General features: G+C 41.5%; 1 protein-coding gene across 1 annotated transcript in view; it reads right to left on the reverse strand.

Annotated features, from left to right (window-relative positions):
- The window catches only part of T265_13120 (hypothetical protein), a gene marked incomplete at both ends in the record, with an annotated part of 72,243 nt that overhangs the window by 22,964 nt on the left and 23,340 nt on the right, over positions 1-25,939 (reverse strand). Inside the window, 5 exons of the mRNA XM_009167273.1 lie at positions 2,785-2,976; positions 3,592-3,793; positions 11,785-11,966; positions 15,570-15,828; positions 19,519-20,105. Coding sequence (XP_009165537.1) covers positions 2,785-2,976; positions 3,592-3,793; positions 11,785-11,966; positions 15,570-15,828; positions 19,519-20,105 — 1,422 coding nt within the window. The remainder of the gene's footprint in view (positions 1-2,784; positions 2,977-3,591; positions 3,794-11,784; positions 11,967-15,569; positions 15,829-19,518; positions 20,106-25,939) is intronic.

The raw sequence follows: 25,939 nt of genomic DNA on the forward strand, positions 1-25,939 counted from the left end.
TTTGTTGATATTACCTGGAATGGCTCATTCTTATGTCACGGTTGATTCAGGATTTTTCACCTTGGGACCGAGATTTATAGTGCCTCACCGGGGCTCTTGTATTATTTCCAACGTCAAGCAAAGAGTTGCTTTTACCGGGTAATCACGGCGGGTGATAACCAGGCGGGCTCCTAACCAGATTAAAGAACTTAATATGTGCATACCAATTTTGTTATAACAAGCGACTCACCTTGAACCCAGCTGAATCTCTCGTTTAGAATATTTTTCAGCTGCTGGGTTCCAGGTAAATCTACCGTTAACAGCAAATGTGTGCAATTTTGGCTCAAGTAGGACATAAGGTTCTCGGGAACTGCGCCCGCCTGATTGGCACCAAGAAGGGATAGACGAAGGGGTTTCGGTAACCTTATGAGCAGTGCATTACGTGCATGTTCTGCAGGCTTTTGCAAAGTAAGCTGGTCTTGACAAGGAACTCAAGTAAAATTCAACTGCATTTCCCATTCACGATGCCTTCGGCTGCGCATTGGCAATGGTAATTCAGTCAAGTTGTTTCTCCTAATAGGATACTAGTCGTAAAACCGAAGAAAACTCTCGATCAACCACAGCCGCTTTCGCTTTACTCGGTGCTCAAGTGTGGCCAGCCATCCTTATTTCGCACTTGAATACCATAACGTTTTTATTGTATTATACATACAAATTTGTGCGTTCACTTTAGAAAATATCATAAATAACTTATTTGGATTTCAATTAAGTCGCACAATAGCACCAAGTTGATGGAAAGTAAGCGTTCCCTACCATTTGAATTCCAGTGCGCCGAAATACAAACTACTTTACAATGCTTTCCGTCCATGCTGCAGCCGTATTTTGTGGTCGCTCTATAAAGGGTTAAGTGTACTTGCATTAGACAGTGGACGCACTAGTCTCATAATAGGCTGTAAGGTACAAACTGGCTCAAAACTTTGAAATCCCCATCACGTTTGAAACCCAGTTTGCGGGAGTGCGCCAATTTGCCAAAATACCATGTTGGTATTCGCATAAGAACGGTTTACTTCCTTGGTTAGTTGTCTTTTCAAGTAATGTGATTTGTGCTATTCAAGTATTTTCCAGTTACTTCGTGTATTGGGACCGAACGAGATGAGATTCGAATCAAGAAATGCATCCATGTATCACACCCTTCCCAAAGTCTCTCATCTCATGGATTCGTGAGTTTCTGATGTTCCCCCAAAAAAGATGAAATACAATTTTATGCGTCTCATCTATCACACACACAGCGGTTTTCATGGAAATAAGGAATGAATCTCCAATCCTTTAAAAGCCGTCTGCAACAAACATAATTTTTGTCAAATTTGCGTACCTAACGGAATTAAAAACTAACATTGGGCCTCCTCCACAACATCCATCTTGAATTAAACATTCCTGGTAATGATGCTCTGTGAATATTCATCTATCTTCAGGATTCTGTCACTCAGAGGTTATGCATACATTTCCAGGCAGTCGATATCCCGGCACGTCAATTAACCTGTTCAGGGCTAAAATTGCTTCTATTGGAGCCAAAAATGTAGTTACTCTTTTCAACATGTTCATTTAGCGCATTACCCCAACCCAGTGTTTGGAAGGCCAGTGGCGTGACCAGGACAGCTCCGCACTAAAACCAGTAAAAAACGCGAAGCATTTTTGCACATCTCCGGCAATAGCTCAGTTTATTACGAGACCGGCACCAAAAACGCCGTGATGAGCGGCATCAGTGGCAACCTTGACTTAACAGTATTTTTCCTCAACGTGCTGCATTTGTCAATTAATTTAATATTTTTTGTGAGTGGACTGATTTCATATTACTCAAAAAACGCGCACGCAAATAGAGGTGAATGTGCGATAAAAAAGGATATATGATTATATGCACATATATAAAAATGTAAGTACATTGACGTTGCCTTCGTCAAGTAATTACTCCTCTACAAGCAGTCCGTTTTTAGTGATATAAATAACTCGTATTTTGATGATTTTGAACGGTGGTCTTAGCTCCATTTTTTCCATGTCTCATCTACATTCATAAACGTAATTGCCAGCTGATATTTATTGGGAATGATTTTTCATCAATTTCGTTTAGACAGCCTAAAATACCAGACTTGGGTTGGAATTCAGTTGGGTTTGGATACAACTCACAAGCATTCCTCGATTCACTTTAATTTACGTATTTGTTGGATAGAAAACAGAAAATTCCATGAAAAAACCTTCCATTATCGAATCCTGAATAACACAGGTTTGACATGCTTTGAAAAAAAACGGTAAACTTATCGCGGGTGAACTGGAGGAATTTCAGGTCGTTTGTTCTCTGAACCTCTACGCTTTTGTGAAAAATTGTCAGAATTCACTATACTTTGCCGACGCAGTACCGAAGGCGTGTATTGGCTGTTCGTCTTGCATGAAATAGTAGCTATGTAATAATTATTGTATGGAGCGAGGACGTTAGAATAACTCATGAAAAGTGGAAACTTAAAGCTCGTAATCTTATCTGTGGGACCAATATCGCCAGAGCACCATAGTTTGTTTTCCATTTGCAGGTTAGTGCTGTGATTGGCGAAGTTTTGTAGCACAACCGTCGCATGCCAAATGCTTGATTTGGGTAAAAGCTGCACAGCAGATTTGCAGCCTACTGGTCGGAACAAGAGAAAATACCACTCTGCTAAACATGGTGCGCTGGACGCCTTAGTTTGAGCAACTGACATGCGCAATGTAGGTGAGTGGTATTGAATTTTACCAGCCAAGCAAGATACAGGCACCACTTACCTCCAATCAACATTGTGATGATTGAAAATATTTTCTCATTGACTGTGTTCGGAGACACGTTTCCAAATCCAACGGAAGTGAGGCTGGTCGTTGTGAAATACAAACTGGACACGTAAAAGGCCTGTTGTGCTTGCGGGTCACTAACATTCATGCTGGCCATGTGCATCCGTTTGCTGAGCTCCATCAACCAGCCTGGCATGTAAAATGTTGAGTAACCATTAAAATACCAAAAATCTCGCCAGTTTCGTCACACACGACCAAGCACTCATAAAACGTCCTAAGCACACGTCCTAAATGCGGTTGAGAAAATCGGTTAGTAGTTGATATTTTATTAGAAGGAAAGTTTCCAACCTAGGTATATTCCGGGTATCTTGAGTCTCATATCGGTGTGGCGTGTCTACATTTCACCGTGCAGGAAAACGTGATTATTGTGCTCATGTGGAGGGCAGTAGAACAATCGTAAGTACTCGCGATTATATTTCACTTCACTTTCAAATTACAGGCTTTCAGTGGATCGGGAGTTGTCACGTGTGGTTTGTATTCACAAGGAACAGAGATCTACACCTTTCAATGTTTCTAGATCATAGGATGTCTCGAAGTATTCTTTAGAATACCAGACAGTCGTCTTAAGCTACATCTAATCTGCGAAGCACCTACGCCGTTCATGAGATTATTTCGAGACACCAGTGCGTTTTTGCGTGGCGCCAAACAATTTCTGTGGGCCTACTGTGATATTTTACTAACACGTATTGTGATTATATTCTAGATAATTTGTTGGTAGAGAGATGAGTGAAAAAGCATACTCACTGTGCTCCCTATGAGTCGAAGACTCCTGTTCCAACCGACCAATCCAGTACCATCCGCAAGCAAACCAGTGTGCTATCAGGAAGAACATGCACATAAGCAATCCAAGAATAATTGTGCTGTACTGTGAATAACGTTCAATCTTCTGAAAAAGTCGTGCCAGTCGAAGCAACCTGGCCATTTTGAGCAATTGGATCCACTGACCCTGTAGAGGAGAAAAAGCGGCCAAAGATGCAGCTTATCTTATGAAGGCTTTGGATGACATGAACAGTCAAAGTACCACCTCATGAATAAAGTGCTAACATTTCTGGCACAAATTCCATCCTATTGAAAGTATGAAAAACCTCGTGAAGTATTTTCGTTTAAGTAGAGAGTATTCTTTGCACCTAACTGAATTAATTAGTGGAAACTATGCTGCAGTTCTTGCTTGGTATAATCGCTCCATTTCAATACGATCGCAAATATGACCTTCAGTGATCAGATTCGGTTTATTCTCGCGTCCTAAACAAGGGTCACATAGGTACAAAATGTAAGTATATGTGCCAAGTACTTGAAATTAGTGAAAAGCTTCGTAATATAAGTAAACGAAACGAATCATGATGCTACGTTTCCTGTGGCTTTGCAAGACCAGAAGAAACACATGAATTGCTCGCACAACACCCCGAGTGAGCCAAAAGTCAAATTAGCGACAAAGATTTGTGGGCTTTAGGTAATATAATGAATACGAATACGCGGCTCTTCCTACAGTTCATGTAGAATCGGTACGCAATAGCACTGACTAACGAAGCAGTTCACGTTGGTTTTGGCCCATATGCCCTTAAAGTATTAGGGATCACTGTGTTAGATTTAGTTGTCGTCAACACTCATACATAATTTTGGTCATTCTAAAGCCGCAAGGATGTTGTGATCTTATTAACCTCGCTACGGTTGCACGTAAAACTTTAACTGCAACCCAGCAGTGCTAAAGCGATCGGATAGTTGATTACCTCTGTGAGGACAAGCAATACGAACATCTCGATCTTCTGCATTGAAATGTTTTATATAAAATGGTCTTTTTTCACTTTGACTCCTACAAGATTTCGATTTCAGAAATGATACAGCGTGATTTCACGCATCAGATGTGTAGAAAGACCAATTTGTAAATACGTGCGCAAGACTGCTTTTGGGCCAATAAAATGAAGTCAGCTTATAAGCCGAGGCCCCAAACAAAAGGATCAAGCATTTTGGTTTTTCTTGCTTTTGTTTGGCACTGGTCCAGCGGGTTCTGGTTCACAAGTCACATCAAGTCAGCCGCACGTAGTATTCACTGTTTCATAGACCATCACTTCAGATGGGTCTGTGAAACGTCCTGCATACGATTTTTGGTGTCGGTTGCTAGGGCCTTCAGTCACCGGGGTTGTGGATTAAGCAATAGAACGGCGAGTTGTATCATCTATGGTGAGCGACATGCTGGGTGATTTTAGACGAGCAAAGGCTGGACGCACACAGGACAACGGAGCAGGCAACGCAGTATTTATATTAGTGGTTTCGGGGCGGATGGAATAATCTCATGACTGGCTCCTTTTACCCAATCTAGCCACAATGATTCAAAGTCACACAATTGGATGGACGTCAAATACACGTAACCTCAAGCAACGGACAAAAGCAACAAAAAATTTTCCATGCTATTACAAGGTAAAACCATTCGTTCAACAAATGCAAATACCGTTGCATGAATTAAAGGAATTTGGTGGATGAACGGGTTCGACTTGAGTCTAACTCCTTTTTTAAGTATTACGACATGATTGATTTCGTGGACCATAATGCTTAGAGACTACTCGGAAATTCCAGGTCCGTCTACACAACAGCTCTAGAAAAATGAAGATAATTTAGCTGCCGTATCTTCATACATTATATGATAATAGTCGTGTGTTTTTTCGTCAGTTTCACCTTTAGGATTATTTGTACAACACGATTTATTAGCAATATACTGGCGAAGCATATCAGTGGGTACAGAAATGAGTATCAGCAAAGTGGCAAACAAAACTTTTCTGCGCTGAGCGCGATATTATATCCGTTTAAATTCTGCATAGTGGAAAGCTACTTGGAAATGAACGTTCCAGAGGTTAACGTTTTACGACTGACCACAAATTTTGTGACCGAAGTTCTCGTAGTTGCTCAAGGTGGAAACTACATAGGCCAGCACTTCGTTTGATCTTTCTATGCCTTCAGAGTATGGGATTACGGTGTAGTTCGAGAGCAATGTTGAAATGGTTGTTTGGGATGTGGGTTTTCTGTCGGTTGTCCATTTGTTATAAGGATATTTGTTTGATCTCAAATGCAAACCAATAGCATAAGCCAAGGTGAATTCCGATTTTCTGACTGGAACCTTATATTTGAAGGAGTTATTAGGTCGAGGCTCTGCAAAATGATATGTTTAAAATTACTGAATCTCTGGGACGCTTGTAAAAAAACTCAATTTCGTCAGTTTTTACTGCTGAATAAGTTGACTGGATGATAGCTGCGCCTAACTAATGAAAATTGAAGACGGGAGACGCCAGAAGGAAGAGGTTGAATACTCCTTACCTCAATATACATTGATGATATTACTAAGCAGCCAACTGCGTTTGACAGCCGGGTTGTTCAAATTGTTTCTGGTGATATGGTGAGTTTGGTGCATTTGGGACGCTCGTTTACTTTTATCAACATTATTGAAATTCTCTGGTCAGTTCTTCTATATAATCCCGTCAGTGAATGCACAACCAACTGATCCGCTGTAAAGTCAGTAAGTGATTTTGCACAATTTAGATCAGAAACCGGTAGATTGCCCCTACTAAAACTCTCAGGAAAGCTTTCGAAGCTGGGGAAAGCCAAAGCAGTGCCTTTTAGCAAATTAAGCTCGGCAGGGAAAAAGATGTGACATAACTAAAATTAGAATACACTTATGTTGAAAGGAGTGACTACAATTCACTTGCAATCACATCCAGGACGGAATCGTGTGCAGCTGAAAATATAATTCAATTTCCAGCTGATAAGAAATGGATGTATTTATTTTGTATAAAGTTTGGATGAACCAGGCAACAAAATCAGCCGGTATTCCTAACATTAACCTATAATCTATAGTAACCAGAATATCGGGTGCCAACACTCGTGCATAAGATTATACCAAACCACTGTGATAGCTTACTGGGTCGCGCGTTACAAAACGAAGAGAAATGCCCATATCCCATTATAAAAACAGCCACCTTAGGACATTTATAACTCCTGGCTCCTTCCGGTAGACTAGGCATATTCTTTTTCATAAATGTGGTCATACCATTGTAAATGAACAAAGAACCATGCTCCTGTCGTTTAGGTGCACCAACGTACAGTCGAATGGTATGGGAACTCGTTGGCAAGTATAATGAGAAGACGCAAATGGTGAGTCTTATTGTTTAATTTATTTTATCAGCCGCCAGCGGAAAACATTTCTAGATGAATTTAAAGCAACAATGTGGAGACCACATACACAGTTATGTGACGATAGGTTGGGACAAAAATAGTGTCGTGGTGAACTGACAGACTGCGTTGACAGTTGTCGTTCTCAGGATACCCGCATTATTTGCACATTGCGCAGTGTGGTATACTTGGTTTTTAGAGGCTTGTGAATCTATTCGGTGTTGTTTTCTCGGGTCAATAGAGACTCTAGTAATAAATAATCTATAGTAAGTCATTTTCTTGAGCACCGCTAGACAGTCATCAAGGTCAGTTCGGTCAGGGGTTATGTTGTGTAAGGTCATCGTAAGGTAGTGGATCTTCGGATGAACACTAACCGCTCCTCAAGCATAACCGTTTTTTCTTGGAACAGTGAGATAGCTCGATTCTGCTGGGCATTGTTCTTGTGACCGAGCCTCATTTGAGATGGAACACACCATGGAACCCTGGTTATAAGATGGGACTAATAACAGGATTATGTTCGCCACAAACATTCGTTAACACCGGACATTATGGGTGGTTGCATAGTTAATTCGAGTCACTGGAAAGACTATGAATTATTTTTTCGTGGTCTCTTGATGGACCGCTTAGTGTACCGAACTACCGTGTTCCGCTTATTTCTGGTGTTGTGGCCGGATTTCTATTGGAGCCCTGCATCTAACAATGTCAGCTTTCTTCACAGGAACCATCATTGACGGAAGCACGTGTAGTGATGGGAAAGCCTTGAAATATGCTGAAAACTCAGATACCGTTTTATGGGATTGACCGCTTAAGTACGTTTGCTCCATTCTCAGAAGATAAAGGGACGCAACTGCACGCTGTTAAGACCGCGATATCGCTTCAGAATCACAACAGTGACCAACATTTGTAGTGGCCAGTGAACATGCTGATGGGGTACCTTTCAGTAATCCGGTCATCAGTTTTACGAAAGGCAAATGTCATTCAGGTTGGCGTACACGTTCTGCAAAACATGGAACCAGATTAAGCGATGGAATGTTCCTAGATTTATTCTCACCTCTTTCATAAGTTGGAAAACTTAAAAAGAATTACTGAATCCCAGCCGTTTACTAGTTGAAGTTGCCCTGGGGTATAAGAATTGATTTATTTGTATAAGTGTGAAGCCGAAGAGGGAAGATACTTCACACTTCAGAACGTTCCGTGAATAGGCTAGAATTATGATGCAAGTAAGAGACCATTCGTCGAAATTACGGAGGGTGGTTTGACCGAATTAGTTATCACGAAGTTTTTCTTGACATTGGCAACTGTATCACTAATCATTTCTGACGTCACTGGACTTGTCCAGGGAGCTGATATAACACACGGTTTATTTCCCACTGCTGTTGCACGTTTAGACAAACTAGTGTCTACGAGACATGACTAATTGTAAAATGCAGTGCGAAATGTAAAATAGAAGTAATGGGTGCTCAAGGGTAACAAAGAACTGATGAAAGTCAAATCACCTGCAAAGCCCGTCTGAGTGTGCGGATCTGAAGAATAAATCTAACGTCATCATAAAGCAGAAGGGATTACCCATAGGTGATAGTATACGGACGCTCTTTTATCCATACTATTTATCACTGTGTACGACATATGACACCACATTAGATGCGCTTGCTTGAAAGGAGCTAATACTGTAATGGCTGCTGCAACTAATTATCGTGTGTGTGAAACAAACTCAAGAAATTCATCAAGGGTGCGATTATGCAACCTTTCGGAACAATGCGATTATTTCTTACGAGCTTGTTATCACTTTCTAACTCTAGTCGTGTCCCACCAGGTTTGAAGACTAAATAGTACAACCTACAAGCATCCCCTCTCAATTTGCTCACAAAATGCCTCAATCTTGTTGCACCGGAACTTTCATTTAATTATAGACCCTGACTATCGTCACCGGAAGTGTTTCACAACTATTACAGCTTTTTGGCGCTGAACTAAAATTACAAGATTCGATTGCTCAATCAGATGTTTCTAACCTCTTATTAATTACACTTTTTAAGGAGATGAGGACTGTGATGAAAAGTTGGCACGAAAACAAGTTGAAAAACCAATGCCCAGTGGCAAAGGATGCCTTTGATTGCACAAAGCACAAAGCGAGAAAACATGCGAATGCTGTAAGCGGATTATGGGTAGGATCCGTAGTGATCTAGAAAATCAGGCTTACTTTTACCAAGCGTAATGCTTGTTTACATGTGTATTCAGACTGTTTGGAAATTATTCTTCCAGAAATTGACAAGCCATTGACCATCTGCGACTTAACAGTTCTGGTCATCTAATCAAATACGTCTGGTCATTTTCCGACGGCAAAGTTTCTTCTGCTTAGGAAGGGTTCTTGAATAAGTGTTTTTAGGGAGCTAACCACTAATGTCCACGCAATGGATTACTTCGTTTTATACCAAGGTTGATCATAATTTTTTTCCCATTTGTCCCTCACCATGGTCTAGTGACAGTGAAGAACTGTCTGTACTAACTTACAATTGCGCTACGTGACAACAACTTTCGTTGTCAATATTCGCATAATATAACCATAATTTTAGTTCAAGTAAACATATTTTCTTACCATCATCAGTTTGCTCACTGGTTAATTTAAATACCTTTTGGGGTTTTAAATATTCGTTTCACGCACCTCCGAACTGCTACACAATGGAAGGAGAGCATTGTGCATTTCTGTCTTCAACATATGAACGGTTTTCAAAGCCACTTACCTCGATTTTTAGAAACCTGTTAATGTGAGTTGCTATATTTGTAGTTCATAGCAGAAGAAAAGAAACACACCAATTTTATATTTTATTTCTAAAGCACACCATTAGTCCATTACGTTTAGTCAATTCCAGTGAGGTACAACAAGGCTTTTCAGGATAAGACTACGTGCATAAAATTAATGCACATCCGGCGACATCAGTTTAACATTGGGGATATGAAACTGGAAAATCCTCGACATAGTGTACACTTTAAAGTATTTTGGCATATCGGTTTTATCCTATTGGGTGTCAGTTTTTGAAACAAATTGATAATAGGCGCAAACAGGTTGCCTGTGTACTTGCAAGTGCTCCTTGGGAAAATTTCATTAGAACTAGTTTTCCTGAACTAAACGATTATTTGCAACTATTATTCAAATGCTCTACTGTTCAAAGCAGACAGTTTTGAGCAGAATATATAATCGCGGCTCAGAAAATAGGGATTCTATAAGAATGTACTGCGGTATAAATCGATTGATAGAGTTTGAGGAGTCAGGCTTCAAAGTGCGCTTCAATTGGAGAAGTCAAGCTCAAAGTTAGGAATTTTCAGCTGCGTCTCTTTTTTCCTACAAAAGGTCTCCTGATTTCGGTACTACAGTGAGTAAACTAACGCAACTAAACGAATTTAGCACATGCTAAATAAATGGAGCACTCAGATTACAACTATTTTAGACACACTTAATTTAAGAATTGTTAGGAAAAATTTGTGACTGCTCAATTGGAAATTTTATGGAGTCTTTATCCTTGACGATTTTAAATTGCTACGGTGAACCGATGAAGTATGTAAAACTAAGCATGTAGCTCAAAAGAAACCAGTGTCGAAAAAAGGCTCGAAGTAGAGGCATTACCCTTCCAAACGTGGAGAGCCAGTTCCTTAACCATCTCTGCTTGGTGAGATAAGTCCACTTGAATTCTGGAACAAATAAATTCTTATTCCTCAAATTGACTATTTGCCGCACAGTCGGAGACACTCCAGGGAACTGGCCTATACTATTGATCCAGCTCATTAGTTCATTATATTTACAGCAGAACCACGAACCTGCTACAGCTGGTGTTATTCCATAACATAATGCATTGTCACTATTCAAGTTTAGCTTTGGGGAAAAACCACTATTTCTAGATGATTACGATGACTGGGGCAAGTGACTTTAAGTTCCTTAGCTGCGTTAGCGAGTGTGTATGACGGATTCGCGATATTATTGAATATCTGGCACATTCATTTAGAATTAATGGGAAATTCCAGCCAGCGCTTAATAAAGCAGTGAGTAAACAGGGTTTAAGTAAAAAATAGTCACCATCACAGCAAAAGGATAAAGTGGTATCTTGTAGATCACTTTATTCTTCAGGAAATACGTTGTCCAAAGGACGCTTTCCCCTGGGTACAATGCATTGTCAATAATAATATGGCTCGTGAAAACCTGCAGGTTTCTGAACCGTTTTAGCTATTTATCCTGTTCTTCTTTCACCGTTTACGAACTCTTTGTTTTCTTATGTCTACGGAGGCAGGATTATCACTATAGCGTCCTGGTTGCATATCATTCACCCTACTAAATATCGACCTGAACTGTAGGACTTGCTTTCATTAGAGCTGCTCTGGTTATTCCGCAGTTTCGGACGCAGTCGTTTCAAGCGTATTTGTTACGAGCAAATTTATGTTCACTTGCATTCAAATCCACTTTCATGATTCTACGCCTTTACAAAAATAACAACGTGGGGCAAATTAAAAGAGCTGCATTTAAATGGTGCTTACGGAACCATCCTCCTGAGAAATACTTTTCGGCTTCGTACATCGTAGATCACATTTGTATGCCCACAAAGAGTTCAGTTAAATGGACGGAGAGGAACTGCTTGTTTCGAAGTCAACTGATGTGAGCGGAAACACCTAAATGTACAATGTGATCAATAAACGAACCATATTTTTCCAAAACCAGGACCCTACCCAGAGAGATGTTTACATCAAAAGACAGACATTAACGTTGTTTTGCACAATTTCCACGATTTAACTCACCACACCATTTCGAAATCCATCACTCTCTCGAACGTCCACGGTGTCGATGAAATCAAATGGAATTGCTGCAATCAGATCGAGGAAGAACCAGCCGCGAAGGTAATGGATTGCGATCTCTCTAATTTGATAAACTACCTGTCCACTCTTACTCACATATGTTGTAGCGAAATTGAGCAGGATATCTGAAAATTGCGGTAAGAATATCCAAACAAATCAGGCGTCCTCTTAGATGTGCTCGTCAATGTTATAACTAAAGTGATAATGGAAAATTTTAGCACGAATAATCTGATGACGTGGGACCATGATGTGTTGGCTGAAAGGCAGTTCTTGCCGAATAGCCATCAAAAGAAAAAGGTACACAGGACACAAATGTCAGTCCGAAAAACTACTTTTGACTTCCCCAACAAACCTAAGACTGAATTAAACTACCTCTAGTCAGCCCCTCATTTCGACAGAGTAATCTCCGCAAATTTTTGAACGGTATTGGAGATTTCAGTAACGAGTCGTTCGACCGAAAATGCCCGTTAAACTCAAGCCATAAGTGAACACCGAGCTTGATGTCGACTAATGCGGTATCAACTTGGATTTTTCTGTACAAACTTCACTTTGGTCTCCTTGGAACGGTAAATTAAATGGATCCATCTACGTGTTGCCGAACGGCCTCCGGTTCTAATGCACTAGCTCGTTTTCAAAAGCACTATCAGCCGCAAAGTGCGTGCACGCATTGGTACATAGAAATATTTCTTTCGATGTCCAAATGGCTCACTTCAGTATTATATGTGAACAAAAAAATTATCCAACCGCTAATAAATATCCAGCTTAAGATGATGCATACAGTTCCTGGTCTTTGTTTTTTAAAGTGAATAAGCCATTGTCGGTACCAATGAAATGTACGCTGGAACTTAACCATAAAACTTTCTCCACAGATATTCATTGAAGGTTTGTTGGTGTAGTTCGATCAACTGCTAGCTGGAAACCATAAGAACCCAGTTTGTCTTTATTGCATATAGTTTAAAAAAACATTTAAACAAAAGGAGTTCCAAGAACAACACTTTTCATTGTATGTGGTCATCAGTTTGGGGAGCCTCGCGCAAACTATCTGCCTTAGAAGGACCTGAAGCGGCGTGGTTCAAATCTTGCCGGAATAGTGCAAAAAAAACAACGCACGCTGCATAAAAACGGCTTATACGGCAACTCAGGTAAAATGTGTAAACTTTTGTGTGTAAATTTAATACTGCTTCCGTTTTCAGAGATTCCGGCAACGCCCAGTTGGAAACAAAACGAGACACCATTAAAAAAAGAAATGTCGAATAGTACCCCACGTAGCTTCTGTAATTAAATGTTGCGTACAACACTGAGCAACTCAAAAAGAGAAGCGAGTATCACGATTGACTTGATGAAGTGATTCCCAATTACTGGAATCATTATATGTGAAACCTTTACGCACACACAGGGCTGAACCTAGGCGACTGGATTAATCAGCACTTGAAGACACAGCTAAATGAGAAGGGATCACACAGTCTCAGAAGACTCTAAGAACTCTATTGGAGGAATCATTCTGGAGACCAATAAATTTATCCACTGGGCATGCCGACAAAAGGAGTCAGCAGGAGTTTTTGGAATTCGTCATTACGGAGACGATAGTCGTATATTCAATCAACGAATGAAATCTTTTCGGTCCACTGTGACCAACTCTACCAAAACCCTTGACGTAGCTGATGCGTCTAATTGCTGTAACCTGGAACCACGGTGACTTCAGCTATACCTTATACCAAGTATGTGGGAGTTTCCGGCGTGTACCTCGACGGTAGACTGACAGCTAATGGCGCTGCCCATTGTTATAACTTGATGCTTAGGCCGACTGGTGTTTTGTGACAGGTGCCGGGATGTTCGCACTTCTCTCTCTCTCAAGCATCTGCATATGCTTGCGAGTTGCACCACAGTCGGCTCCGCACAAACCACCGCTGCCTTCCTACAATGCGCAGGCGTCCAGTGATTTGTTTACTGTCGACGCACAATTCCTGTTGGATGCTAATGAAAGACAAGCGTCAAGCTACACGACACTCATAGTGGAAGGCCTGAACTAGGACCAACGATAAACCAAATCCATCGCTTTGTCCACAAACGGCTGTTGCTTAGTTCTCTTTACTGTAGTGAAGACACGGTAGTCTGGAGAACAGAAGCGTTTTTGGATGTTCGTATATCTTGGGTAAAAATTGAAACCCACTATGGGTTTCAGGCTTGGAGAGACTAAAATGTGGCCTCGTCAGGAATGACGTGGACGCCAACAGGGGTAATCCCTCTAAGCAGTGATTTGTCAAACGGCAGATAACTGTACCGTGACTACTGTGAATTGGCAACTACTATTTTCAAAATATTATATTAATTGTGTTACCCCAGTGTGTGGGTGCTCAAGTTGGATTCTACATTTAGTGATCCCAGATATATCTTCTAGATTACGGGAAACCACTTGTAAAATGCGGCCATTTTCGGCTGATCCCTTGGTATCTCAGTTCACGTATAGGATACAGTCGACTGGCGCCAGGTTTGGTCATTCCCCTCACCCAGTGCCTCTGGAGTGAGTAAACAGAGCCTGCATAGAAAGAGTCATACTTTAGACCTTCGACCGCCTTGGGAACATACATGTCTCCAATGTGTTGAGCTAAACAGTCACACGATAGAGGAATATAAAATACCATAAACAACTTGTACATCCTGCCTTTCGTTACGAGGAGACTTCACGCCGGCTCTCGTTTGTCGGTATTGTGTCGCACAGAGCATTAGTTCTGACATAATTCTAATGAGCTGGACAAAACTGTTCTAGCTTATAGGACGCCTGTCCCTTTTCCGGATCACCTAGAATACAAAACGGGTCTGTTCATTATCCGCGGCGGAGCTTCTGAAGGCCTGCTGCTAGTAAGTAAACCACACGTGGTGTTGCACCTAAGCGGGCTCAGGCAGTTCAAACCCAAGTAAATATGCTCAACAGACATACATACTTAGTTTTCTATGGAGGAAAATGTCGGTAGCTCAGGTAGCGTAAATGGTCGTCGGCTTGTTCGCTGAGCTGGGCAATTTGAATACAAACGTTTCATCACCAATCGAGGTGACATGATCAGTGCGTTATTGGGGAGCGTAGTTGTGCACAGTGGTGGGTTAGTAATTCTGTTAAATAAAAGCGAGTTCATCCATCGATCCCTTCGACTTTCAATGTAACACTTCTATACTATCAAACAAATAATAGTGAAAGTGCTGTCTGCAAATGCCTGCTGCTGTCGTTTTGGTAAAAATGGGACGCAGTGTTTAGAATCAGCAGCACACCTACCCTCTGCACTAGAAATGCCTGTCGTACGGTGATCTGGTTCTATTTGCTCCTCTACTATCTGTCAGCCTTCCTGACTTGGTTAAGAAACGAAGTTCATGCCAATGCAGCTCACACGACTATTACAGCCCTTCTTCGGAAACAACATACAACATCTATATATTTCAATTTGGGGACACTTTTGCAGCTTGTCGTATGTATTGAACATAAAAATGTGAGTTACATGTATCTTATTTCTAAAAATTTTTTAGGAGGCCTAAACTTTCTTAACGTAAAAATAATCAAGGGTGTGTATTTTGTGGAAATCATGTTGGCGATACCCTCTCCATCTGAATTATAATCTAAATTGTTCCCGTAATATTGCTACGAAATAAGTAATCACACGAAGTGAAAAAATCAAAGAGACGTGGCTACTCGGTACCTAAATTAAAATGCAAATGAGTCAATTGTTTGTATAACTCACCAATAATAAAGAGTAACTCTACAATTATATCACAGATGAGCAAGTTCTTTGCACGAGACCCGAGACGAAACGCCGCGTTGTAGGGGACCATGATGGCGATATAAAAAGTACAAATCAAGATCATCCAATCCCAAATGATTTTGAAGATGCTGTAATGCAGTAGAATGAATCGTGATGCTTGAACGTCCTGCACTTTGTATTCGGGTATTGTCCGGAACTGCGTGGGGAGTAGAAAGACGATGTTTTTCAAAGTTAGCGGCTGTAGAATTCGGCTACCAGTGAATGACAACTACGTTTGTGTACCCAGAAATCAAAAAATCACTTTGGCATGAACCACATTGTTGGTCAACACTTTGTGAAGAAAATCAGAAAACTGTAAATTTACGGTTACCACACTGGGTGCGGACAGGAAATGATACGTCAGCGGGAAGCCACTTCAAGTTGAGAAGTAGGTGGCGGCTCAGTTATTGCGTGCTTGTTTTTTTTTTGATCGGTTTAGGCGGCTCAGTTATTGCGCGCTTGTTCTGTTTTTTTTGACATCGGTTTACCAGTGTCATTGTGTTTCTGTGAGGGTGCGTACGGGATGCAGCCATGGCAACATCAAGTGTGATTGGTTTCTTCCCACACTGAACCTACGGTTGTGAAATAATTTTTTCGTGTAGCTAAGTTAATTACGAGTATAATGCAAATGTAATTTTTCAAATTCTCATGAAGACTGTTATTCAAATCTCCTCGGTTACTCTTATTTCAACTCGGACTACATAGGAACCGTAACTTCTGCTTTATTTCAAGAGCACCAATGTGTGCTAGCCATGTAAGCTATGGGTTAACTGCTCGTTTTTTTAATATCTGCATAATCCTACCTTGTGATAGAACTTAGTTGTGTAAAACAAACTTTTGGAACAACACACAATTTTCCTCGAGAATTATGAGGCTGGTTAAAACCTCGAGGATATTTTAGAATGTTTCAGTGGTACTTTCGTATTGACGATCAGCGAGGCGGACCTCACGATTTTCGAGAAAGAATCGAGCCTGCGAGATCTGGAATTGTTTTTGAGGAGAACATTGACGCATGCGCTTGGGTTTACATCATCCCTAACCATATTCTTATCGACCACCCTGTAATCTTTCATTTGATTTAGGATGGTTAATTCAAGTTTCCCTCACTCCTATCCTTCATCTGTGGGTCGAATGTTCCTCCTTTGTGACCCTAATTTGCCGTCTTATTACCTCATGCTTTGAGGACTGATCCCAGAAGGATGGTGCGCCCCAAGCCCTTCCGTGTTTAGCTTGCGTAACCTTGAAAATGGGGTGATACTACATCGAAAACTTAAATCTACTTTCAAATAGAACACTGCTCACAAGATTTCAGTCAATTGGAAAACGTCTGGAACCGATTGAGAGGCAAAAAATTGCCGAAAACTCTTTGACAGCCCACGACCGGTTACACCCTCCTTGAAGCTCATCGTGTAGGTGCCGTCCTCGAGTTCCCGTCAACCCTACATTTCACTTGAAGCCAAAATGGATAGATCTCAACAAATACACTCGTTTGCATATCGGGTTTATTCTGTCGAGATGCTTTATCCTTGCTTTGTTAACATTTTAATGAAGTACCTGCAACAGTACTTTGTCTAATAAATAATAAAAACTTCTCCCATAATGTGCAAAGCTTTGGCGCACTGTAAGCTCACATTTTTGGCAGACTAACTAATTGCGATTAAGTCAGTCATGTAAGTACCACAACCCAGCATTCGGAAGCGTTCGCTATTGAAAAGAATGTTGTTAACTCAGGCAGTGTGGATGGTTGTCGATTTGTCAGCTGAGTTGGGCAATCTGACTGCAGACGTTTCAGTACCAAGCGAAGTGACATCATAAGTGCTTTGGTTGCGATATGAAACCAAGAAAAATATTTCTAGGGATAACCTATTTCTGTAACTGTAGGTTGTGAGACTTTAGCCTTGCTTCCTAGCAACCCAGTAAGTTGATGCATACTTTATCCTATTTACTATGTCACCGATTACCTCAGGTTTCATAACGCAGATCCAGCCTCTAATGCCCGCGAAATCGATGTATCTCTTCTGACCCCCTAGCTCTGGCTTGTTCTGGAAAGGTACCCTGGACATGGCAGTTTCTGCTATACGTACGATCAAACACTGTAAGTTTCCCAATGTATGCTTGAGTTCCTACACTCACATTTTGCTACCTTTCTTATCCGTTCGGGATCTTAATTTCCGGGTATCTCAGCTAATTAGCTGAGACTTAAAAAAATAAAGTTCGCAGCTGCTCCGGAATATTCACGTATCCAAGCAAAGATAATAGGGACGGTCGTCGTAAGCATCATTTGATAGGTTATCACTATCTCGGTTAATGCGTGCGGGCCGGTAGGCTTCATCGTGTTAAGGATATTCTGATAAACAACGCTTCCAGAGGCAGTCTTTGTGTAGCCAAGCCGTATATTTATCATGAAAAGAAGCCGCTTAAACCAAGCATTCGATACACTTCTATGCAAGTTACTAACCATTTGTATGTAGTTGCAGACGCACCAGCAACGCAGTTATTGTTCGCGTTCACTAAATCCAGCCGGATCTCAAACCTCCTCAGCCCTTACTGAGATACCGAAAGAAACCGAACCTCTGGAAGCATTTCTGGAATTACGCACACGGCTTTAATTCACACCAGTGTGCGGCGAGTTCGTTTGCCAGCAGCAGGAGTACAGATTGTAGGTAACTAATGTTCAGGACACCCTCATCCTTCGTAGCTAAACAAGATTAACTTATTCCACGTATCGCTTCCAATATAATAATTCATACGAAACATGGTCATTTTCAGAGCAACGAAACCGGAGTTGTCAACAGCCTTTTGTCCGTTTTTGGAGGGCATTTCTCTTGCTTCTCCATGGATGACATATGTAAAGGGGCAAATTTAGAGCGGGTCAAACAGCCGTGAACAGGAATCAGGATATCGGACACTGTATCTAATAATTGCAATTGGGGGTTTTGCGGGATAGGTATGTTTGTTCATAGCCACACTATTGTTTGAACGGCCATATTCCTGTTACGGTGAGTCCATACCAAAGGGGAGCACTGGACTCGAGTCTCGCTCTTATTGGAGCTCATCAGCTTTGCATATACAATGGCTGTGCCGGGATTTGAACCCCGGACATCTGACATGCGACGCGGGCGTATAACCACTACTCCACCAACGCACGTTGGACGGATCTGAATTATCACATCTGAACAGGCGAACGTGTTCACACTTGAGCGATGTGATTGGTGTGCCCGACTCATTGAACGACGACCCAGTAACTGCCCTGGTTGTGACGATCGATTGCACTGCTGATGAGCTCTAATAAGAACAAAGCTCGAGGCCAGTGCTTCCCTTTGGGGTGGACTCACCGGAATAATTACGCCAGAAGAAGAACACGGCCGTTCAAACGAGAGTGGTGTGGCTATGAACAAATATATCTAATAATCATTGTGACTGATATCGAACGTCGACTCAAGTATTGGTCACGCGACAGTTTGTACATTCGAGACGGAAAGACCATCGTTCACTCACAAGTGCAGCAGTATCCACATACTTTCCACTAGTGCAGGACCCATACGAAAAAGCCCTATTGAGTAATATACGGAACGTTGTTGGGACCTGCGAAAAGCGCTCTTTCGGTAGATAACCTGGTCAACAAACCTAGAGAAAGTGCGCGGTTGAAAGTGCTTGAAATTGTTATATATTTGCTAACGCTTGGTGTAGGCGTCCAGTAAGTAACCTAGCGAAAGTCAAGTGTTGTGATCGCCTCAGAAGTGCTGAGGCTTTTCTCATGTTAAATCACAAGGATGTTCGCTTGCGGTCACATGATAAGTTATGATGTGATACCTTCGGCTGGCTGTTTCAGACTGCCACGTTTACGGTCGTTTGCTCTATAGTGTCTCAAATGTGAAAAGTGACTTACTTTCTTTAAGTGGTTTTTCCTTTTTGCATTTTGATCAAACCGTCCAGACAGATGAAACAGTACTGCCCGACTACGCCGCCGTTCGTACTTGTACGTAGTTGATGGTTCGTCTGTACTCAGCCTGTCAGATGCACCCGAATCTTGGCATTCCTCCTCTTCTTCCTGTTCCCCTTCCGAGTCTGAGACATATATAGTCTGTGCGGCCAAATTCGTAGGTTTATCAGATGAGTCAACCTTGTTTATCAAAGCTTGCTCACACTCACTCAACTCCGGCGCACTAAACTTCCGGTGATTCGCAGACTGTGATCGTAAATTTGTTGACGATGATAGTTCTGGTATAGCCGAAAATCGCTTCTTTGGGGACTGGTTGCCAGACCTCAGTTCATTTCTGTAGTCTGATGTGCCCATGCTCTGGAAAGTATTGGGGAAATTTGGTCCGGATCCGAATAGAGAGGTGGGCATTTGGGATTTGTGTGCATGTATGTAATCGAGCAACTTGTTTTTCCGAAACGACGGTGTGCCCAATGCAGCTGCAGTGATTGTGGTTGCCAGGCCGGCAGTAAGGAAACTCGTTGGCTTTTTGAATCCTGAAGGCACTAGTGAATGTTTGAGACCAAGACCGTGGAGTAACCCATGACTTGGTCCTTGTGCATTTACCGATGACGCCACTTTTGAAAAATTGAGCAAAATATATCTGATTACGAACATCTAGTGCACGACGTGTACAGTCAACAAAGCCTGACGAAAGGTAGACGCGTACTTAAAATTAATACGGATGAACTATGGTGAGCATTTCAAAGATGGTGATGGGAACTCAGATGAACCTTGAAGTAGTAAGATACTTTCAGCGTATAGGGAGATACCTAACGTGTTGCAAAAAGTTGTTAATGAATTGTTTGCCAGCTACCTAATGGAGCTCCTCAAACCTGCAAACGAGTATCAACCGTGCGGTTTTTTGTGAATTTTGCAGGCAGTACTGAGCTCTGTCTAACATTTATGGATGAATATGATACATGTTTGGTGTAAAATCACTTGTGCACAAATGTTTTGACGCCTGAGGCTACTGAGACAAGGCAAGCTCTGGAAGAAACTGCTTCCTTAGTGGGGTCTAAAGGCCTCCGAAATGTGGATTTTGCTTCTGTGTTTGGGATACCTTCATGTCTGCATTGTAGCCGTCCTGCGATGGGTACTCCTTTAGAGGACTCACTCAAAACCCAAACCGGAGCAACTCTTGATTGTGTTTACCCAGTCCTGTATCATGAATCTTTAAAATATGTTCCGTGTACGCAAACCGGCGGACAAAGTGAACTGGCTGATGAAGATGAATTTGGGAAACATGGATAGTGTATATATTGGTACTGGGATTTTTAGGTCCCTCAGCAAACATCATTTTCGGTACGCTGTAAATTTGTTAAGCATAAGATGCAAATAACACCAGTGAACCCATCATTACCTCTTAAAAGTAAAACAGGTAGGCAGACCTTCAAGAATAGCCTGAGCGTTGTCACCAGTCTATTGATATCCGAAGCACCTGTTTTCAGAATCGTGTACCTAAGGGGTTGTTTCTCTTGATCCACCATTTTACCACGGCTGTTGTGTGTAGTCTATTGAGGTAGACCCCATTCCGTCCCGTTGACGCGAACCTTATGAAATATGTATACTTTTCTGTTCAAGCAGATTTCTTCCTGGTGCCTGAAAATAGTGACTTACTATGCTGTTTGATCAGCTTGACTCTAGGAGGAAAACGACATCCGATTCTGCCGTCTCTGCTTCAGAGTGAAGATACTTTTAGCCTATTTTACTACATGAGGCTAGTATAGGCTTTCCCATATCACTCTGCACATATGCGAAAGAAATTTTACATGTAGTGTTCATGGATTCATAATTATTTGTCCGCCAGAGGCTGGCCTGATGATTCCCAAAATTAATTTCGCCTTCCTGGGTGCGTACACCTTCCTGGTGTACGTACAAGTGGACTACACATTTTTGACTAAAATTAGCAACATACCAAATATTTGTTCTAGTGGTACTCCTGGTGGAAAACCGGTTTGTTTTGTAACCTCACAATTGTGAAATAGGTACTTACGAGTAGTAGTGTTACTTAATAGTCCTGGCAATATCGAATGCTCTGCCTGGTTTTCATCTTGCTGCCATGCGGAGTTTCCACCAAATCGAATTTGCCGAGGAGACTGAATGAAATCAGTCCCTATCGTAAAAGCTAGTGTAACTCCAGTGAAGACTGATCATGTTTATCTTCAGGGATCCGTTATTACATCACATAACTGGCCGCGGTCGTACCACCTCAATGGGCTGCATACAAATAATGTAAGAGAGTCCGGTATTGAAGAGTCATGTAGTGCGCACTTCCTAAAATATCTCGTCATAGGTAGCTGTTTTAAAGAGGTGCAAATTTTTCAGTGGACGTTCTGAACCATATCAGTCTGCTGCAAATCTACCGGGAATATCTCAGTCCGGCGGAGTGAGTGTCGTATTTCATTTCCACCAGTAGAATAAACGAACGAGCATTTTCGAATTATTTTAGGTTGGGTGAAATTGTGTATAGTCACCAAAAAAACCAAGTTGTGTTTTTTAATCATATTGTCCAATAACCCCCGAAACTTTTTCCCTCTGGGGTCAACTTAACGTTTTTCAGCTGGTCCAATGATCTTTCAAAATGCGGACACACTCTTATCGCCTCATTGTGTTTTGTTGACACACAATACCTTAGGCCTACGACTGATGGCAGTTCGAAGTTTTGTTAATCATCCTAGTTCGAATACCTCTGTTCAAAGTTTACTCTTGAAGTAAGCAATCTGCATCATCGATGGAGTTTGAAAGGGTCGTTTAGGTTTAGGGATTCTACCTTGAACAGGACAGCGCCCCTGTAAGTCGAATGTTGAAATGCATTAGTGCAAGTTCCGGATTTTTATCACATTCGAAGGAGTCTGTCATAAATTTTCGTGTTGTGTTGTGCTACCTAAGCTTTTTAATGTACCTGTTCGTGGTTACGTACCTAAACAAATCCCGTGGACAACTTTCGGCCCTTTAATTTCAGACCGATTTGCGATTTCTTTATAGGTCCTGGGTAGCGACCAATAATGCAACACTGTTCTTAAGAGGAGAAAAGATTACAGTTGGGTACTTCCCTTTCTGTACAAACGTTCTAAACTTATCTCAAACACTGTACTATTGTGCGGTTTTTTCGTAAGTTTCATGAATATTCAAATTCCCACTTCTTTGCTTAGTATGAGACTAAGAGAATTTGTCGCTCGTTGGCCAATGAACTACCAGATGGATAAACTCCAATGGACTTCAAAGTACGAGTATCGGTGACTTTCATGTTTCAAACACCTTGTCTTCTTACCAGACCCAGACGTTCTATTTCAGATTTTCGACAGCTCCTTATCGGCCCGTGCTTGACTTCAAGATAGAAACACTTCAGCCAAAATAACCTATTGCTGTCTGGTTGACTTAGCTCGATTATGGTAGCCTTCAAGCGAGAATGTAAAATGCTCCATATTTGCCATTCCTTATCCACAATAAAAACGAGAATTCCGAACTCATTTAGTAGTTGTAATTACCGTCTAATTTTCTGTAGGACTTTGGGCCTCAAAAAACTATCCTCGTCCGCATGGTATATCAGAACCCTACAGAAATACTTATGAAAAACTCAGGATCACAGTACTAAGGAAAACTACCAAAAAAACTATCCATCCGTTTTGTCAAGATACGGATAGATAGAGGCAACTTCCCTGGTAACCGTTAAATGTGATATCACACGAAGACATAATCACATAGGTGGCCATACCTTAAAGCTTTTTAATTACTTATTAATTACTGTTTTAACTACTTTTCGTTGACCTATGGCTCATCTTGTTCATACAGACGAGTTGAAAAACGCTGGCTTTTGCGCCATCAATGTGCATAAACTTGCCTTATGCCCGAGAGTTCTACAGTAGGGTTTGAGACACTCGAAACAACATTTCGCATAACTGAAGGGTTTTGGTACAGTGAGCTCACTTATTTCTGAATACGAATATGTGAAAGTCCGTGCATCCAACAAGTCGCTGCAGCTCAGCACTGGACTCATGCTATCAGTTTGAAGGACCTTTTGTGTGTGGGGAGAAAGACTTACAACCTACTGAATTTGACAAAGCAGTTTCGAGACAAAACAGTTTCGCAACAAACAACCTAATACTTGAGCGCCAGAATGCGATAGTTGCCTGTCTTTCGTTAGTGACGAAAGACGGGTGATTCGCCGCGTTTATCACAGTGGTAGTCTTTCTAGATTAGAGTGTCATGCTTAAGTGTGCGTAGTGCTACTGGTTTTGCAGTATACTGAAAACCACACAATATCACATCGAGGACTTCATTGATTATTGAACTGTCATAGGACCGACAAGACCGATAAACTTTGCCTATAATGACAGCGCGAAATCTTTTGGATGAACCGGACCGATCGACTGTCTAACACTGAAGATCATCTAGGGAGCAAGCTCTGTCGAGCTCAAAGGCAGTCTGGTACAAAACCAGCACCAGCCGTCTAAATAAATGTTTGAAGTCTTCATTGCAAATTTTCGACCATGGAATCAACCGACGCCGGACCTGTGGACTGATTATAAATACCAGCGTAAGAATTTTGGGGACATGCACAGCTCATCCTGCAACTGAAACAAGTCATTAGGAAGGTTCGCTGTCGTTCTGTTCTGCGCAAGCAACATAGACTTGTGCAACCGATCTTTAACCGAACGTGCCCTTTGCATATTTACTGGCTGACAGGAGGCAAATGCCAACCCATCACATGACCAGCTTAAAGCCGTTCTTTTTAGATTTCCCCTTGATTTCCGGTTCATCCTTGACAAAAACATGTAGAACACTATATTTCCTTTGAAGATAGGTGAAGGTACAGAGAAAATAAGTTCAAATAATAATTTGACTCTGATTTACTGGTTAAACTAGAATGTCGCAATCGCTTTTTATGTCATGACGGAAGTTGAAGCTACATTCCACAGTCAAAAGTTCTACGCATTAGGTAGAACATTTGAATGAAACAGATAATTGGCCCGGGGCTGAAAGAACACATTTCTACTGTTTTAGTATTCACAGTTCCTCATTAAAAATCTCCGACAACAGTGTTGCCTCCACACATATTTGAGGCACATGACACGAGCTTGCAGGTGGGCAAACACGTTTATGTTTAGGCCCATTGTTCATAGCCACGAGACGTTTGCCATCATTTCCAGGCGGAAGATATACAACAATATATTCGGTTTAACCCGATGTTTTCGAAGTTCCAGATTTTGTTGCTGCATGTTTTCACATAAACTATTACTGTATGTTATGTGAGCAGAAACTGTGGAACCTCCAAATTGTACTAATATGAGTAGTCTGGCTTCTAGTCAGGTGCATCTACCTTCGGGTTACTCATGCACCAAATGCGAAATTCCAGATTACCGTTTCGTGTCATTGTAAAATACCTCAATACCGCTGACGAGATAGAAGAACGGAGTTCAGCAAGCATTTTACGGTAATTCTCAACGATTTTTACAACTGCGAATTAATGAATAAACGGACGAAATCAGAATTGCAGAAATGCGAAACCAGTAATCAGGTATTGGGACTGAGGTTTGGTGTTGCTTGGTCGACCAATACCGAGTTCAATCGGGATCACTGATCAGTCGTTAGCGTTAGATTCAGTAGTTTGATACTGATCGCTTTGACCGCGTTGAGCGTCCATTGCCGAGCTTTATTTGGATCTACCGTTTTGAATCGGATGAACGGTGCTAAGTAACTGGGTCGTGTTGACCTGGTGACCTGCTTCTGCTATGGTTGCTAGTTCGCCTTGTTGAATGTCAGTTGATTAAATATGTATCACACAGAATCAAAACACATGATCAAAATATCTCTCAGTGGAAAGAAGTCAGAATACATTGCGTTCCCAAACTCAAGTCACCGGGTCAATCCGACCCACTTACTTAACACCGTCTATCCGATCCAAAACGGTTGATCTGTAGTTGACGCTCAACTTTGCCAAATCGATCAATAGCAAACTACTGAATCCAACTCCTTGGATATGCAAGGACTGACCTAGTGAGCCAAATGAACTCGGCATTGGTCAACCGAGCAAGACTAAAAGTTAATCCTTTCGTCTGATTACTACTTCCTATTTTCGGCTGCCTGATAACTGGTTCCGCATTTCTGCTTTCTAATTTCGCTTGCTTACTCATTAATTTGCAGTTGTAGCGACCATTTTGAATTGTCTTGAAAATATGTCTGGCAACATCCGTATCCCCAATAGCAATGGTAGCATTCAAAATCAAAAGATGATCAACAGGTAAAGAACGAATAGAACCATGGGTCTTTGTATCAGTAGAACTGTATTTCAAGAGTGCTTAAGCACGACGCGGACAAATGAACGTAC

Source organism: Opisthorchis viverrini, assembly GCF_000715545.1.
Source record: "Opisthorchis viverrini unplaced genomic scaffold opera_v5_40, whole genome shotgun sequence".
NCBI lineage: Eukaryota > Metazoa > Platyhelminthes > Trematoda > Opisthorchiida > Opisthorchiidae > Opisthorchis > Opisthorchis viverrini.